At 39.6% G+C, this 19,425-nt stretch overlaps 1 protein-coding gene across 2 annotated transcripts in view; it reads left to right on the forward strand.

The window, feature by feature from the left end:
- The first annotated feature begins 4,409 nt into the window (after positions 1-4,409).
- The window catches only part of RHBDD1 (rhomboid domain containing 1), a 55,253-nt gene continuing 40,237 nt past the window's right edge, over positions 4,410-19,425 (forward strand). Inside the window, exons 1-3 of one of the 2 annotated variants that reach the window (XM_076340902.1) lie at positions 4,410-4,432; positions 13,644-14,162; positions 17,513-17,645. In XM_076340902.1, coding sequence (XP_076197017.1) covers positions 13,730-14,162; positions 17,513-17,645 — 566 coding nt within the window. In that variant the 5' untranslated portion in view covers positions 4,410-4,432; positions 13,644-13,729. Of the gene's footprint in view, positions 4,433-4,905; positions 4,968-13,643; positions 14,163-17,512; positions 17,646-19,425 lie in introns of those variants that run through there. The other variant, XM_076340903.1, reaches the window with a different exon arrangement.

Consider the following 19,425-nt stretch of genomic DNA (forward strand, 5'->3'; position numbering starts at 1 on the left):
ACAAATCCTTCTTCACAAGGAGTGCAGGCAAAGCCCTCCAGTATTGCCTCCGGATTAGCCCAACTTTGAGAGCTGGGAACCTGGGAGTACTACAAACCGTTGTTTCATCTCCCTGGGGGAGCACGTTGCTTCCATTGTCCCGCATCCTGCAGGCCAATGGAGCACACAAAGATGTCACTAGATTACTGATACATCCTTGCTATAAAGCAGCTAAAATTTCATTAAAAAATGGATCAAAACCCATGTTTCCATAACGGAAAACATTATGTGAATGCTTTATAAAAGTGGGAAATAATCACAAAATTTTCACAGCTACAGCATTAACAAAAATTCCCTGCCAGCAGCAGAATATACTCTAACTTCATGGTTTGTATAAACTGTGAATGATGAGATGTAAATTATGTTGCCACTGAAAAAAGAACTGTATTCAACAGAATATTTTCTGCCTATAGTATTATTATGGTTAACAACTTTCAGACTGTTTTAGTAATGATTATTTAACTTTCCTGCGGTCAAGCAAAATGAATGTTTGCATATACACATTTTTAAATCAAGGTTACTGTCTTGTTATTCCATAACCAATAACTTGTTGCATCATAGCTTGTTTTTACCAGTGATCTCAAATTATATTCTCTTTTGATTTTGGTATCTTTTTTAGAAAGCCCTTCAGTTGCGTAGAGAGATTGCCTGGTACCACCTTCTTGGCATATTTCACACATTCATTTCCTTAACACTGCCTTTTGGTCTACTCTGTTTTCTTCTGGTCACGTACAACAGCTTAGGCTTTTGAGGATGAAAATGCTTTGGTTTAACTGAAGTCTCTCAACGCAATTTGGAAGTATCTGGATAAGCAGGAGGTGACTAGATGATCAAAGGCCCCTTTGGCTGTAAGTGTTATGAAACCTTTTTGATGTTAGTCCGTTTCTTCCGGCCCACGTTCAGACCGATACACTCTTTTATTTTCCACCAGATGTTTCTTCTATTCCTTCTGGCTGATGATATGAACAGATCAAGAACCTCCAGGATATATTCCTTTTTATCTCTATAAGCTGGAGAGAAAGCGCCTACCTTTTTCACTCCATTTGTCCATACTGTGTTATAAAGTTACGGTGTTGGTGCTGATGGCAGCTGAACTGGAGAAAGTACACCACCAGCTAAGGAAAAGTTAGTATGGGTGGGCTACATGGCAAAGACAAAGTTAACGCCAGATCAAAGACTCCGAAAGAGTAAGCCCCGAATTCATACAAAACATTTGTTATCAGATTATATTTCCATAGGTATCTCTCCGAAGGGCTTGCCTCCGCAGTTTCCACAGCATTGTGTTGCTTTCAGAACCAGAATGGTAGCAGTGGTACAACAGCTGTACATAAACTAATAACATGTTTAAACCCATCCTTTAATCATCTGTATTTTGTTAATTTTCTGACAGACTCATAATATTCCATGTATCAAATTCTGCGTTACTGCTTCTCTCTTCTTCTACTATTTGTAAACACTGTCACATAGTGACAGTCTAGGAAAGTCACACTTCCTTTACTGTAACTATGCTTTCACATTCTTTTTACATCTGTAGGCTAGTCCTAACTAGTTCCTTCAAGATTAACGTAAACAGTGTTTCAAATACGCTGCTATCAGATTCCCAGCATTAATTAAAAAAATATCTTTCAGATATGGATTTAATTTGCATCCACGCATTCCACAGCAGGCTGTTCCTTCCCAGTTATTTCATGTTGAAAAGCCTCACTATAAATCTCAGAAAAAATGAGTATTCCAAGACCTGCTCTATTGCTCCTAAAACCTGTTTAAACCTTGTGCTATTAAGCGAAGGAAAGCTCTCAATGTCACTTTTTAATTATGGGTCAACATATGACTAAGCTGTATGTTTACACTGATAATAGCTGTATTATAAATATTTACATAGATTATATAGTTAGCAGTTAAGGCGTAAGCAGTGCTAACCGTATGCGTCACTCCTGTGCTAAGCGTACATGGGTTATGAAAATGATGTTTTTGTTTATTTCTGCCTTATTTTCTTTCCAAGTATCAAATTCTCATTCTAATCAAGCCAGCCATAACTAGGAAACTGAACCTATACTGTTAATAGTCGCTTAAATGGAAAGGGATATTGTCTTATATGAACTCAACTAACCTTTTATGTGCCAGCCCTTCAGCCAAACTAAATTGCTGTTCTTACTCAAGAACATGTTCATGTTGAGGAAAGCTGGGTAATCGCACATATGGGACATGTATGAGCAAGGCTAAAGAAATAGGTTTCATCAGCTTTTGAATTTTTCCATAAAAAAAAAGTTGTAGTTTGTGAACAGTATTTATCATGTTATTCAATTTTATTGATAAGAAAAATGAACATTCAGACAAAAAGGTAAAAGAAATCCATGAGGTAAGTGGTGCCGTGAGATTAAAGAAAGAGGGCAGCAGGTGTTTGGTTTTTTTTCTAACCAGCTATTTATCTAAGTATAAAATAATCCGGAAGATCTGGGGGTTTTTTTAGCAAAATCTGTGTAGAACAGGAAAAAAACCAAATTTTAAGAACTTAATGGATACCAAATCCTACACTTGGGTAAAAAGTACAAGAACAGTGGGTTTTTTAAAATCTATCTACATATGTGGCCCATTAATTACAGCATCTGAACACACCATTCTTTTACTCGGCCTCCCATTGTTCCTGTGACTTCTGTTATCCCTGCCGTATCAACGAAGACCCGAAAAGACAGAATATTAATAAATGATTTCTCAGGTTGACCCAGGAAGTGAACTAGGAATGAAATCCAGATCTTCTAGGTCCCAGAAGAGAACCACAACCTCAGGACTTGTACATCCAATAGTAAGATCTGGATCTGTACCCAGGCAATAAATACTGCATCGGTAAGAATTATGGACTGGAATTATGATTGTATGAAAATGGAGCACGCTATTACAGAATATGGTGCCAATTATAGAAAACCTGGTGTATGTTATAAAATCTATCAGTCTAGGCATTTATTAACTCCCACATCCCGTGATTTCTATGAATTATGATGATTAGCATTAATTGAGGTAACAGATCTAAATGTGCTAAAACTAAGGAGCTTAAGATAACGCGTCTAAATGGTGGCACACACTGAATCCGCACTCCTCTTTTGGCTTCCGTTTGTTCTTGGAAGAGAAGACTATGCTGAAGTTGCTTGTTTTGGCAAAGTATGCTCCTTTAACTTGATCTCCACCCTGTTTCTAGGAATTCAGCCCCTTTCATGCCTGCCAGTCTGCTGAGCTGTGTGCTGTTTTTGGAAGGGCAGAATACAATTTTCTTATAAATTCTATGACATACTTGTACGAATTGCCAAAACGTTCTATGAAACCTGAGTGCCACAGAAATGACGGCAAAATAGGGCCTTTTACACGTAGCTTTGGCTGTGGATTTTGTATGATTCACTTCTAGTCACATATTTGCACCATCAGCTTGCCAACATTTCTATGATAACCTATTATTTTAGGCATTTATAATTTGCTCAATGTATTCCCTAGTGAATATTAGTAACAAAGCTCCCACTCTAGATATTTGTATCAAATTTGGGGAATAATACTTAACACCAGTGACTAGTACTCTGCACAAGTGAAACTAACGTGTTCATCTTATCGCCCTAATGTTGGGAAAAAATTAAAGCTGTCGAACTATTAGACTTACAGAACTAGTTACTGTTTTGCATGTGCAGTAAGACATTTTCAAAGGGAACCTAATTATGCATTTTAATGGCAAGTAGTACCAGTAACCGATATTTTCACAGACGTTATTAGAATAAACACAACTCAAAGACTTCCAACTGGGAAGCTGGGCACCTTTCATCACCTGGAGCCGGTATTTCACCGCAACGTACTCGCCGAGGGGGTTTGCTTAGGATCCGGTGCGCTCCTCGCCCGCTCCTAAACACCCCCTTATCTTCCCCAATTTGTATTCGCCTCAACGCCCTTTCACAGCCTGCAGTGCAGATAAAGGTAACAGGAGCCACTCGCCCGCTCCTCAGCAATTGCCTCAGCTCCTAGGCGGAACCCTTCTGAGCGACGCGGCAGGGCGGAACACGGCGCTGCGCGACCGGCAACGGGCCTTGCGTCGGCCGGCCTCGGCCTGCCGCCCCGGGGCCGCGCTACTCCCCAGGCCCGGCTACTCTGCCTCAATTTTAACGCCCATGCCAGCGCCCCCGCGCCACCCTCACAGCGCTGCCGAGGGCACGGCCGCTCCCCTCGCCCAGCCCGCCTCTCCGCTCCCGCCTCTCCGGCGGACCGCGCCCGCGGACGGAGCCGGGCGCCTCCCGGCGCATGCGCGGCCGCGGCGAGCGCCGAGGGCGGGTCTGGAAACCGCCTCTCTCGCCGCTGAGTGGCGGCCGCGTCACGTGGTGCGGCGTGAGGGCCTGGGTTGCCGCTGCGCGCGCCGCAGAATGTGAGTGCTGGGGAGGGGAGGGGGCGTGCGCGCGCGCGCGGCGCTGCCGCTAGGGCGGTCGGTGCCCTCGCCCGCCGCCGCTCGGGGCCGGGGAGGCGGCAGCCAGCCCCGCGGCGCCCTGCCGCCTCTTCCCGGCGGGATTGGCCCCCCCTTGTTCCCTCAGCCCGCCTCGGCTGGGCCCGCTGCGGGGCTGGCAGGGCGCGGGGTGGCGGCGGTTGGCGGGGCGGTGTGAGGGCCCCGGCGCGCGGCGTCCGCTCCTCCCCGGCGGAGGGCGGGAGGCGGCCGTGAGGCGAGGCGGGCGCGAGGGGCGCAGCCCGGACCCGGGTGCCGCGTCTGGCGAACCGCCGCCCTCCCGTGCCGGGGGCTGTCCGGTACTTCGAAGCATAAAGCACTTCAGAGGCCTCTGCGCTGGGGAAGGCTTCCCTTGAAGCCGTTAGCTGTCTGGAGCTGGCTTCTAGTAAGCTGCCCTCCGCCGGGTTTAGCTCGTCACCCGCCGCGGGAAGCAGAGCGGCGGAGCGAAGTTTATGGAAACGAAGTGAGTTTCAGAAACCGCAAAAACACCTAATATTTCACACTTCAACAACTCTTAGCATACCCCCACCCCGTTTCTGTAGGACTTTGCTCTTGCAAATGCTTTTGAGGCGGTAGCAGGGAGCAGTGTCTGCATGAGCGGAGAGTGTCAGCGTGGAAAACGGTAGGGATGTGACAGCGCTGGTTCCCAAGGTCCAAAACCCAGATACGCCTGTTTTATCAGTAAACTGCTGCGAATTCATTTTAAGCGCAGTGACAACTAAAAATGCGCTGCATATTAACTCCGTTAGTAGTTATTTTATTTATTTACTGCATTTCCCTTCAGCAGTGTTTTTTTACAGATGATGTAAATAATCAACTGATTTAAAAAAAAAACAACTGACCAGAACTATATCCCTTTCTTTCCTTGTTAAAATGATAAAATGCTAAAAAATCCTCCCCAAACCTGCAAATAACTTGCACCTGTATCAAAGGAGAAGCAATGACAAATGTACCTCAGCTAAACTATATTTGGTAAACTTTATTAGGTTTGTGTAAACACTGAGTTTAAGTAATTCAGGTGTTTATAAAATGTATTTAATAATACCTGAGTTGGTTTAATTTCATGTGATAGCGCAGTGATGTTCTTCCTGGAGCTGCATTTTGCTAATTCAAAGAGATTTGAGGTCTTGGCAAGAGTTAACACTAATACTAGAAAGTGTATATTTCTGAATTGTTTTTATATTTAAGCAGTATTATTTCAAATGGATTTCATTGGAAAGTAAGCTTCCTGTCCTTCCCTTCTCCTACAAACTGCAGACAAATTTTCCCTTGAAGCAACACAAACTAAGGAATGCGAAACTTGTAAGAGCTCTTGTGCTTCACGCTTCTGAAGTGGAGTCAGGGAAGCATTGGTTGTTTCATTTTAATTATATTACAGAATTCTTGAGATAAAGGAGGATGCTCTTCTGGTATAATTACCCAGTTTTAGGATTATACAAGCGTGAGTATTGCAATCAAGTGGAAAAACCCCCAAACCCCCGACCCTAATTAAAGTAGTTAAACATCTATGAAATTAAAACTCTGTGGCCTAATCTGGAGTCCAGTGTTCTGATGTATTTTTATTTTTTAAACTGTGACATCCCCTCACCTTAACCAGTGCAGTGATATAGCTATAAATATTTACGATTATTTTACTTCTCTAACTTGCATTATGTGTAGATGCATCCTAGCATTTTGAGAAGTAGTTACTAATTACTGTCTATTATGAGATGGGCATAGTAAGAATATTTATCAAACGTTTCCGTGTTCCTTTCCTTCCACAAAACTGGGAAGGGACTTAATATGTCCATTATGTCCCCTCAGAATATTTTGATAAAGGAATTCTGACTGACCGACCACAGAGGTTCAGCAAGAGCTGATGCTTCAAAGAAAGAAATTATCTATTGACATACTCCTTTTTCTTTCAAGCTTGGTCAAAAATGCTTTATCTGTTTGATTATATGTGACATAAATTTAGGGGTAGAGAATACTATGTATTGCTTTTAGGTTTTCTAAAATGTGTTAGTGGTAACACATTGCTGTTGTGGCTCCTGTATAGATCCTGAACAGATTTTTTTTTTCAGTGAAGGAAAACTCAGTAATTTCTAAGGAGAGTTGCTAAAATGTAGACTTTCCTAAGTGTAAAGTATAAAAATCTATAAAGGTTCCTGCTTTTTCTGTCTGTTCTACACTAAAATGACTTACTGATTTGGCAATTGCAGCAGAATTTCTATTATATAAAACTTATATAAGCAAAACCTACTCCTTTTGACAGTGTATTTATAATCAGCTGCTTGACTAGAATAAGCTATAACCACAAAAAAGCTTTTTATTAGGTTGTTCCATTTCGGGAGCTGATTTATACTGTGCTATGAAAAGACCGGTGTGATCTTTGTCTCCGGAGGAGGAAATAGGGAGTATCACTAGTATATGTGTTACAAGTAAATCCTCTTCACCATAGATGAGGCCTCGGTTTTGAGGCACGTGAGCAAACCACTTCCACATTGGTTGCCTACCAAAGGTAATAGAGAAACTGAAAGATCAGGAAGGAATGAATTTAGTGGTAGATTAGTCACATAATGAATATATTTTCGGTAATTTCCTGGATCACAATGTAAAGAAGTTTTCAGTAATTGTTGTTCTGATTTTTCACAAACCGAAGAGGTTTGAAGACTTTGTTACATCAAATAACGTTTCTCATATTGCTACTACAGGAATTTTTTGGGCCTTTTTTTAACTTCTATCATTTATTTTTCTTCTTGCAACTTGGGATCGCTGGTTTTGTTCAGGTTCTGCCTGCTTAAGTCACTGCTGTATAATGCTCAACGTGTAAATTGTCTGCAATGCATCATATCAGCTTGAGGGCCAAGCTGGTGTCTGAAATGCATAATGTAAGTTCCAGAATAAGTCTTCCAGTCCATGCTTAGTCAGCTTTGTTGGTGCTGAGGGAAGTTCTGACAGAGCAAATGTACAGCTGATTCTAGCTCTACATGGTGGTGGAGTAGCTCCTTAGAACTGAAGGGCTGTTTGGACAATCAGACTGACCTCTGCTAGAATGAAAACCGTCAAGTTTATATCTCCTTGAGAGTGGCCTAAGGAAGCTCGTTGGTTCTACATGGTGTGTCCTTGCGTGGCATAAGGAAGTGTTGCTTGCTATGACTTTAGTGTCATTGTAGCCAACCGAGTAATTTGAAGACTTTGAATTAGAAGTGGATGCCATGTAGGAAATGAAGGTGGACAGATAAAATATAGTTATCTTAAATACATTTTAGAGATAATGTTAGTAGTCTCAAATGATGACAGAGAATATAACTGGTCTTTACAATGATAAGCCCTAAAGGGAAGTCCAGTGAATGTTCGTTCTGATGTCTAGATTTGTATACTGATTCTAATTAAATGTATGATAAATATGTAAAGTAAACTGATTTCTCTTTTGTGAATGAAAACACGAGTCCAAAATTGGCAGGGCTTCCAGTAATATTGCAAGTTAATAATTATAATGAAACAATTTGAATAACTCTGTATTTTAATTGAAGGATGGACAGGTTGCAGCCTTTAAGTATTATTCTTCTCAGATTAAATAGCAGTAGTCAAACTAATGAGGCAATTAAAAGCCTAAATGCTTAGTGTCTCAGATGTTCATACTTAAGATGAGAGGCAGAGTATGAGATTTGACCTAGTCCATTCCGTTCTTTCCTCTGAAAGCTGTCTCATTTATTTCGGGATAAGGTGTCCAAAAGTATTCTTGGCATGTATTGTTTAAGATGTGTATATTTTTTGTGAGTAGTAATTGTCACACCCTTCACAACACGATTTTCAGTTGTAAGTTGAAGTTGTTAGCTTAAAAGCTTATTTTGTTAAGCGCTTCTTTTTAGTAGTACTTAAGAGGATTAAGGAACTATAAAACATTTTCAATTTTCATGCTGAAGCAGACATAAGAGGCAGAGGAACTTCCTTATTCTCACAGAAAACTTTGAAGGACATTTAAAATAAAATGTGGCCTTTTAAAAAACAATAAAAGACTTCGTGACGTAGCCTTTTATGCAGTCATTTTATGTTGATATTTAACTTTGTATTGTTTCCTTTCAGCAAGGTGGTTACTGACTTAAATTATTTTAAAACATTTGTATTACAGATGTATGACTTCTCATACCAAATTCTGAAGCGTTGTGTTTTTTCAGTTTAAAGTTCAGTATTCCTTTGTGAGTGGACGCATATTATGCCCTTTAAATGCACATTTGATTAATCCAGGTCATTCTTTATAAAGTAATTACTTTTATAATTATATCAGAACCTAGTCTTTTGTTGTGAACGATGTAATTGACTATACATTTCAAAGCTTATTGTAACTGACAGCTGTGGTTGACCTCCTTGCATATATAATAAATATAAACAGGATGATTCATTATGTTTCAAATCTTGAGTTTTTTCTTGCATTGGTATTTTTTTTTTTTTTTGTTATGCCTTCCTCCCTCCCCGCTTCCCAAGTTTGAGGGCAATAGTAAAAGGGTTTACAGTTTGCTTCTGCTTCCTTTGTAGGACTCTCCTTTTGCCCTAAAAACACTGTTTCTGTTTTGTTCTTTGCTTGGATAAGTCTTTGTACCGTGAGACTGTATCTTCATAGACAAGTAGTGTGGGCCTGTTGAGGCTTATCTGTAGTGTGAAATGGTTTATGCTCAGGATCTGATATTCACCCTTTACATGTTTCAAGTGGCTTTTTTTACATTGGTCTAGCTCTAATCCGGACACGTAGGCTGAATGCTCAATTTTTTCTGGAGTGCACTGGGTTCTTTCCTGGACACATCTCCTGGTTTAGTTTCATCCGAAAAGAGACTAGTTCATGCACACTCAGGCCACTCCACGATGTGAACCAGAGTGAAGTCAGTGGGGGCAATGGAGAAATTCACTTCAAAATCATATTCCTCACCTGAACTGGAAGAGTAACCCTGGGATTTTTTTCTGTCAGTAGAGAGTTATGCAATGCTAAGGTACCTCCATTACAAATAATTTTTGCAAAGCAGCGAGAAGAACAAAGCAGTTCTAGAGAGAAGGTTGCTGACAGGTCTGAAGGTCAGGATGTGCCATGCAGATAATGGCAAAATCTGTAGATCATGGCTGCGTTCACCCTTGGTGGGAATGAGATGTTATACGTCTCCATCTATTCATAAAAATTTAGGCTTATGTCACAGTGTGATTTATTTATTTATTTTTTTAAGGAGAAGGGGAATGGGCTGGATTTTGCTTCACGTAAACATAAATCAAAATTTCAGGCTAGTTCTGTCCATTTTGGGGGGAGCAAGGGTACAGGGAGATTCTTTTCCTCTAACTTCAAATTACAGCTATAGGAAAAGACAGTATAACATTTCATTTTAACTGGTATTTACTAAAATATTTGCTTTATTACATGATTTTTCAATAATATGAAGTCATAATATTTTATGGTTGCCAAGTGAGCAAGGGGGGTTGTCACAGTAAAAATAAAAGTTTAAATGCTTTGCACTTGGTTAGTACAAAACAAACAAACAAATTCCAAGAATGTTTAGTTCAGACATTTATCTTGAGTAGGTGACAAAAATGCAGACACGTGGCAGCCTAGATGCAAGACAAATGTCCATTTCAAGTCTGTTCTGGAAATTTGTACATTTTGAAGTGGGTGGCATGTTTTCAAAAAAGAAAAAGGAATAAGTGCTTCATTGTTTCAAGCCTCATTAGACTTTTAATAAACAGAGTAGAGGCTGAGGAAGAATGTTTAAACGGTTGAAAGCTCTATATATTTTAAGTGAGTTGCATTCCAGAAGGCTGTCAAATAACTACTCTTTTCTTTCTTATATCTTTTTCCTTTATAATCAAACACATAATGTGTCTTGGCTGGCATTTTTGGTTGCTCCCAATAATGGGAATGATTTATAATAAATAGCACTACTGTAATCCCAGCCATGTTACATGATTGTTGTACAGATAAGTGCTGTATGAGGGTTTCTTTTCCTAGGTGCATGTATGTTAAAAGTATTTAAATTGGGAATTAAAGAGTATCACAAGGGGGGGGGAACAACTTTAAAAAGTAAGACTGTAGTATTTGGCAGTTTGAACAACATGGTATGGCAAGATTTTGGGGTTTCCACATAACTTGAGTTTAAATGATGTTGACTTTTAAATTCTAACAGTTTTTATGTCAACTGTTTTGTGGTGGGGAAAAAATTTAGCTCTGTCAGTGGTATGAGAAAAGTCAGAGGTTTGGGTAGATGCATAAAGAACAGTTTGGGGATGTTGGTATACCTGGTATCAGAGCATGTAGTGTGGAAAAAGAGAATGATAGTGATTAAACCTTTGATTATTTAAGTATTTTTTTGGTAATGTTGACTTAAAGTCAAAGGCTGACAATGTTAATTATCATCTGCAACAATCAGTTTACACTTTAAGAGGTCTTAGCTCATTTGGGCTTTGTAGGGACTAGAGCTGTGGTCTCTGTATTTAAATTGTGGGGATTAGAAACTGGTTTTTAAAGGCACCAGTGTAGTTGGAGTTACATGTTCAAGAGGCCTGGTATAAAGTGTGTTTCTGCTGTTTCCACTCTGTTTTGGGCAGGACTTAGACGTTATGTAGCATCTCTGAGATTAGACCATGGGAAAAAATGCAGTGAATTTCCTTTTAATGTAGTAAATAAGTGTACTTGCATTCTGTTCTTCTGCAGTTGTTTTGAGGATGCTACTGGGGTTTTTTTCTTCTCTTAAAGTGCTATAATAAGCATAAATGCAATTTAAAGAGAAATCTAGAGACTAGAATAACTTAAACTTAACTATAAGAAGTGTCATTAATTAATTATGTGTGTGAACTAGCATGGAAGTATATGCTCCTCTCACTTAGATATAAGTAGAGGAGGTAGGCTGGCCCCTAGATGATGATCTTTGATGTTCAACCCTGTGCAGGTTTCGTAGTTCCTTTTGCTGTTATGGGATAACATCATTCAGAGGTGATTTCCTTCTTTTCCATGTGTTCACTTACTTTGTGCGGTGCAACCCGATCAAATTATCAATGATACTTTGAATACCTAAAGAAAAATGTTTAGTAAAGTGTTTGCAGGCATACCAATGGTCTGTAGAAATGTGCAATTTAGTAAATCCTAATAGACGTAATGTGGAATGCATCTTGAGCTGTTGTCCTTTTCTCCTTATAAAGGTGTCATTTTTTTCTGCTGTCCTCCAAAAGAATTAGATTGTTGCTGTTTATCTAATAAAAATGTTTACAGAGGAAGCATTTGATGTGATGCTTTGGAAAGGAATTTAAACTAAATAAAAAGTTAGTATATTAGCAACTTACTCTATTTTATAATGTAATGGAAAAGGAGGTGAATAGGGTGTTGAGATGAGAATTTTGTATATATCTACATATTTCAGGAAGTTTCATTTGAAACCTGATGGCGAAGTTTTGAAGAATAAGTGTATTTTGCTGGCTCTGCATGGTTGATACTTATGTGTGAAATAATGTCTTGCATATATTCAGTAGTTCAGCAAAGAAGTGGCATCCTAGAGGTGGAGAAGAGTGGCCACGCTGTTGTTGTGCCACCTTGGAGAGTTCTGAGAACTAAAAATAGTACTGGCCAAGTTGAAGTAGCCCTCAGAAGCTACTTGAAATTCAGTGTCTCTTCCTGTCTTCTGCAGGTGGTTCCACTCTCTAGAAACTCCATGTCACCTTTGTGCGGTATTCTCCAATGCAGCTTCTTCCCTCCTCTCTTTATAGGCTTGCACAGGTTAGCTCGATGCCCTTTCTCAGTTTCTGTCATAGTAACCCTATTTCTAGCTAGATCTAGAACTTTTATAGCCCTTTTTTATCCTCCATTTTATCTGGCATAAATAGGGCAGAGATGAAAGTTTTGCTATAACTGTCTGGAAATTTTGTCTGCTGTTCTTGTATATGCTTTCCTCCTACAGTTGTTTTTTTTTTTACCATCGCATGTTTTTAAACTAAACTTTGAATTCAGTCACTAGGAAAACAATAACAATTTTCAAAGCTTACATTTAGGAGTACTTAGCTGTGTCTCCTACTTTTTGAAATTGTGACTTTTAATTTTCATTCTTAGCTTGTATTGAATATTTGTAAAAGTTGGAAAAATGGTCATGAAAAAAAATTATGTATGTAGCAAAGATGGGAAGCCTGAAAACCGAGAATCCCGAGAAGAATTTCTAACTGGTTTCCTTCCTGAAATTTTAATAATTATGAGTGAATCACGATATTAATGAGAACATGTCTAGGACATCCAGGAATTTTATAGGTGAAGTAAAGCCTGTCCAGGGACATGAAAGAGACGTTGCAGACTCCTTTTTCTCCCAACGCTTGTCTGGATTATCTTTATAAACCCCTTTTATTTGTGTCTTATGCCAGTTTAAAAATTGTGGTGTTTTTTTTCTCACTTGAATTTTTGTTCTGATTTAAAAAAAGGTCTCAGCTGATTAGCTTGAAGAATTCACTGGGTTAAAATAAAAAAACAAAAACCCAAAAAAACCAGTGATGAGCTTGAAAACACCCCTGTATATATGTGTCCTGGTTTCGGCAGGGATAGAGTTAATTTCCTTCCTAGTAGCTGGTACAGTGCTGTGTTTTGGATTTAGGACCAGAACAATGTTGATAACACACTGATGTTTTAGTTGTTGCTAGGTAGTGCTTACACTAGTCAAGGACTTTTCAGCTTCCCATGCTCTGCTGACTGAGAAGGCTGGAGGTGCACAAGAAGCCGGGAGGGGGCACAGCCAGGACAGCTGACCCCAACTGGCCAGAGGGACATTCCATACCATGGGACGTCATGCTCAGTACAGAAACTGGGGGAAGCTGGCTGGGGGGGGGCTGCTGCTCGGGGACTGGCTGGGCATTGGTTGGCGGGTGGTGAGCAATTGCACTGTGCATCACTTGCTTTGTATATTATTATTATTATTATTATTATTATTATTATTATTATTATTACATTATTATTATTGTTATTTTATTTCAATTATTAAACTGTTTTTATCTCAACCCATGAGTTTTTCTCACTTGTGCTCTTCCAATTCTCTCCACCATCCCACCGGGGCAGGAGGGAGGAGTGAGCGAGCGGCTGTGTGGTACTCGGTTGCTGACTGAGGTTAAACCATGACAATGTATAATAATGCAGTTATCTTTTTTCTTTCAGAATTTCCAAAACTTGTATGGTTTTGCATTCGAACAAAATACTAGAAATTGGAATAATCTTCACATTTCTTTGAATAAGAAGTAATAATGCAACGAAGGCAGGGAAGAGTCAATGCTGGACTGCTTTTGCTGCTTTATCAAATTTCTCAAGTTGGACTCCAGAACATTCCTTCTGTTACTCTTGGGGTACTTGCACTGAATATTTTTCTCTTTCTGAATCCTGTGAGGCCGCTGCTTGAAGTGTGTATCAGTGTAAATGAAGGCTTCTACAGAAGGAACTGGCAGCGTTTACTGCTTTCTCCTGTCCACCATGCAGATGACTGGCATTTATATTATAACATGATTTCCATGCTTTGGAAGGGGATAATGCTGGAAAAAAAGCTTAAGAGCATATGGTTTGCATACATAATTGCAGTATTTTCAGTGCTGGTTGGAGTTGTTTATATGGTGCTGGAATTCATGCTTGTGAAAATTCTGGATGATCCTTCATACGAAATGAATTGTGCTGTAGGTTTTTCAGGTAAGGCACATAGTTGGTCCAATTTACATATGTAAAATTAATATTTATAGGTACTATATAGCAATATCTGAATGCAGAAAATGGATAGATGTACATTATGCATGTATGTGGTTGTTATGTCAATAAAGTTATCCTATTTTTTAATTTAAAGCATGTACTTTAGGTACATGCTGTATTCATGCTGTCATTGGGATCTAGCATTAGAAGGCAAGCCCTCCTTTTCAACCTCCGAGAAAGGTGCTTCAACACCTCTGAGGGTTGGTTTCTTGTGGTATTTGAATTGGTAATAGTTGGAACATCCTGATAGTTGCTCATTTGGAGCTTCAGATATTCTCTGGTCACCCGCCCTTTGGTGAGGAGACGTGCCCAGTTCTAATACTGGCCTTTATGGTGGCTGTAGGGGCCCTGAGTGCAACCTCTTCCCCTGAGGGGTTTGGCTGCCTGTGCTCAAGGACAGGTCTGATATGGGGCAGCTGCAACCCACCTCAGACTAATGGGGAAAGAGGTGTGCGAGGTGGCTGAGAGAAACCTCACCAGGGGCCTTTTTCCCCCATTGCTCAGCAGCTGCTTTTAAGCTCAGGCCCTCTGCGTTGTCCCTGTCTGAGCTGCATTTCATCTGTGCCTAGCCATGTGCTTCTCTGACCCGGGCCCTGATTTCACTTTCTGACTTTCCTTGGCCCTGCTTTGTCACAAAGATGTGCCTGGTGATCTGGGCTCCTGGCTGACCCCGCTCACCAGCCCGCCCTGTGCACTTTGCTCAAGGACTATGGGACTGGGCCCCTACTGGGGAGGTTGCCGCCTGTCTGCCTCCCTGTTCCCGTTGGATACCCTTCCCTTGAGGAGCACCTCACTCTTGCTGTTCCCTAACAGTGACTGCAGAACCCTACTGAATATTTATTATTAGTGGTGAAATGACTGAAATAATGTACACTCAGTCCAGTCTCAGCTGGACTTTCTAGGGTTAGCTCTTATATGGTACTCCAGCTGTTGCTGAGTGATTCGTGGGGGAAGTGTGCTCTGTAATATTATTCTCTGTGAACAACTGGGAGGTGCTGCCATCGAGCTTCTTTTTGAACCTCTTTTCTTGTATCATCCTAGACTGTAGGGTGAGGAGTTGAGACCTAGAAGTTGTGAAGAAGTATCTGGTTTGGGTATTCACTTATATAATGCACCACACATGTGAGGTTTTTCCTGTGTGTTCCTATCAGTCCATACCTTAAAACAGCTTAGTATCAACCCAGTTCTTACTAGGAATGAGAAGGGTGAATATTTCAAGAATTTATGATGAACCTTCTTTATACTATATAACTGGGAATATAATACTACCATATAATTGGGTAGTGCTGAGATTTCACTGTAAGGTTTTTTCACCAGATTAGTCTCCAGCTTCTCACTTAGCCAGATAGCAACTTATATGTCCCTTTCCTTGAACCAACAGAAGGGAAGTTAGATTTAGTGATATAATTATCCAGGTGATGCAGGTTTACGGCTTCCCATGCTTTACGGCAAAAGGGACCAAGTTACTGAACAGCAGTGGTGCTGGCAGGTAGGGCAAGCATCGGTGATGGGCCAGGTTGGGTCCCCATTTCATTCCTTACAAGAGACTCACATCAGCCACACTACAATATTGGCTGGAGCATGTATTTTGGATTTTTTGGTGAACTAAAAAGAGAGTGGCACTAAGCCTCTAATCTACTAAGCCATTTGTGCAGAGGACAAAAAATCAAGCTTTTTGTCAATTTAGGGATTACCTAATTGGATTTCAATTTACATGTTCTGAAAGATAGATAGTTCAGATCTAGCATCGAGTATTGCATCCTGTTCTGATGTGACTTACCCTCTGCAGAATCTTTTGAGTATTCCAAGCTTGGAAATGTGGGACTGCAGCCTATGTGCATGTGCATTTGATCATTATTCGGGCAGCAGATTAAAGTAGCTCTGACAGAGTTAGTATCCATAGTTGATCTTTCTAAACCTTCAACATTCTCAACATGACCTTCAGCATAGGTAATTTCTTTTCAGTTGGGGCAAGTGGCATGTATATGGAACAGCTGTTGAAGAAAATACAAGTATTTTCCTGATAGTAACTCTTTCTTTAAGAGCCAATCTGTATGCATATTTGTGACCCATTCACTGTACCAGGTTTTAAGAGTTTTAGGATGCCTGGATTTTTTTTTTTTTAATTTATTTTATTTTAAATGGATGAAACAGGCCTGCCCCTTGTCCCCCTGGGTGGAACCTGACAATACACCAGGTCAGGCAGTTGCAATGGACACTTAAACCTTTGGAGAAAAAAAAAAAAAAGTAATAAAAATTGAAGCTGTAGAGACAGGGTTCTCGTAAGCCAAGGGTGGATTGGATGGAGATGACTCCTGAACTATGCTGCTGCTACTGAATATTTCTCGCCTTTAGTAAATTTATAGTTTCCGAACAAGTCGAGTTTTATCAGCAGCAAATAGTGTGAGCATGTGTGTATGTGTATACACACATTCCTGTTTATATTTGATCCTAGAATAACAATAGTTACATCACTAGATAGATTAAGGAATTTTGCTATCTCTTGTTTTCTATGGCGTTGGAAGGGGAGGGAAACCTTTTTCATGTTTTTATTTAGTATATCTGTATTGATGTTCAACTCTGCTATCTTTTCCATGTCAAATCTTTTCCTTGTCCATTTTTTTCAGACTTTTTTTTTTCCCAAACAACTGTGTGTGCTTTCTTTTGAGAGGAACTTTTTGAAAAACATTTTGGAAGTTCCAATAAATTATGTGAATTTATTCTGTCATATCAGCTATTGCTTGCATGATAAAACAGTTGCAGTCGATTAGAATTGAATGATTATTTATTGTGATTAAAGGTGATTTATCTACTCTTTTTCAGAAACAAATGATTCTGGAGTATATGTAAGGTGATTTTCCATTAATTCAGAATTTGAGCCTACTGTTGAGCTTCACATGCATCTGTTTGTCTTGTTTTCAGTAATGGCTTTTCTCAACTTAAGGAACATTTTTTTGAGTTCAATAATTTTGTCAATTATTTCAACTAGAACTCCCATTTTAAAATTATGTTTGTATTGTTTTGAATACCTGAATAGCTACATTGAGTAGACATATTAAAAAGCAACTTAGAATTGGCTGTTATACAAATATGTAATTTTTTATCCTTTTTTTTTAAGTCACCGAAAAGTATCACTGAAAAAACAGCTTAGAACTGTTGTTCTGGCATGCAACAGTATGCTTCGTGGTGCTGTGAAACTGCATGGTACTTCAATTTCAGTAGTTAAGTTGTTTGCATTTCTCTATTATTTGGGCACAAGTACTTCTCTCTATGTGATTTCTTCTTGTTTGCAGGAGTCTTGTTTGCTCTGAAGGTTCTTAACAACCATTACAATCCAGGAAGAGTCAGCAGTGTCCTTGGATTGCGGATACCCAGTAAATATGCTTGTTGGGTGGAGCTGGTGGCTATTCATTTAATCTCCCCAGGGTAAGTGCATTTAATATTTCAAAGTTAGGAGAAGAGATCTGGGCTATCTGAAATAGTTTGAAATGTATTATGAAGTATGTGGTATCCAAATGGAGTGTTGGGGCTACAATTAAGTGTTGAGGCTACAGTCTGCTTTTTTCCTTAACACCCTCTATTTTGAGCACATTTCAAAATAAAAAACTGAAATCCTGTGCCCAGAAGGTATTACTAAGTATTTGAGAGAAGATAACAAAAGTTGATGGGCAAGGAAAAGGGATGTGCGTTTTCAGCAAAGTAACCAAACTAATATACTGTAGGGCCAAGGGCTTCATTAGCAAAACAGCATTCCGCTGTTTGCTTGCTATTTCTGTCCTAGTCCCTTCTGTCCATTTGTTGTAGCCACTCCTGTAATTTATGATAGAGCTATCATCCAGTATTCCGCAAATTTTATGCAGTTTCGCTGTCCTGCAGTCTTGCTGATCGTCTCCCTCAACTTTCCTGTGTGCTCAGTTCTGCCAGCACAGCTTATCTGCCCCTACCTCTGTGAGAATAGTGCCTTTCTCTTCTTCAGCAGTTGATTTCTGGAGTTCTAGTGGCAAATCAGTAATTTTCTTGTATAATATTTTATAACTGTCAATCATATTGGAGAATATATGCAAAGTACAGACACCAAACTTAGAAACTACCAAGTCACAGTTCATATACAATTTCCCACTTTTCAGAAAGATTAAAAAAAAAAAAAAGAGGGGAGCAATACTGACATACTCCTCGTCAGATGCTATGGTATACTAGATAGAAGATTTCCTAGACCAGAATGAGAATTCAGATATTACTTATGTTAAACACTGGTTTTACTGCTTTATGACTTACTGCCTGATTGACTGCAGCAAGGAATCCTAGGTTAAAAGACAGAAGAACTATGGAGTGCTCTGTTCCAAATGCAATTTTAAGTGTGAGCTGAGAGGTCACTTGCATGGCATTACTACAAGTATAAAAGCAAAGTTTTCAGTGCATTAAAAACATTCTTCTAAAAAAATAAACTGTTGTTTTAGCTGAACATAGTTTTTATTTGGTGATACGTTTAATACTACTGTTTATTTTATTATTGAAGAATAATGAAAGAACATTATGTCTGAAGTAAAACCATGAGCATATCATGCTGTATCTGGTAGAGGGAAAACATGAGTTTAGTGGTTGGGTGCTGTTGTTTTTCAGTTGCATTACTGCAGAAATGTCTTTGGGGTAGAAAGTGTATAGAAGGTCCAGAAATAATGTCAAAAACCTTTTCATAATTTTATGGAAGCTTAGATTGCTGCCTGGTCTAAAGAACCTCTGCATTGTTACGTTCAATCTTGATAGTTAGGACAATTTCACAGCACTTAAATGGTGATGGGGGCCATAGAAAACAAGTAGTAATCTTCAGAAATTCACGTCCCAGAATACAACATGTTTAATTAGTAACTGCCAACTGCCTTGAAATGAACCATAACAATCGTTGCTCTCAGAGCATTGCTCTTACCTGCTCATCTGCTTGCTCAGGGCATGTTGTAATATTTGAAGCGTCTGATTAAATGGTGTCCCTTTGTAGATCAAGTTGCATAATTTAGTTTTGAATAGATAAGAGGTCAGGAATTGGGCCAAAATTCTGTCCAGTCAGAAAGACATGCAATAAATTTGGACCTGCCTTAGTGGAATGATGTGTCAGGATCACCTGAGAATCCATAACCAGTGAGGGATTCAACAGTAACATTGAGGCTATTGAGAAGTTTGATTTGTGTGCTAGGAGAGGATTTAGGGTTTT

This window comes from Aptenodytes patagonicus, chromosome 6 (genome assembly GCF_965638725.1).
Source record: "Aptenodytes patagonicus chromosome 6, bAptPat1.pri.cur, whole genome shotgun sequence".
NCBI classification, from domain to species: domain Eukaryota; kingdom Metazoa; phylum Chordata; class Aves; order Sphenisciformes; family Spheniscidae; genus Aptenodytes; species Aptenodytes patagonicus.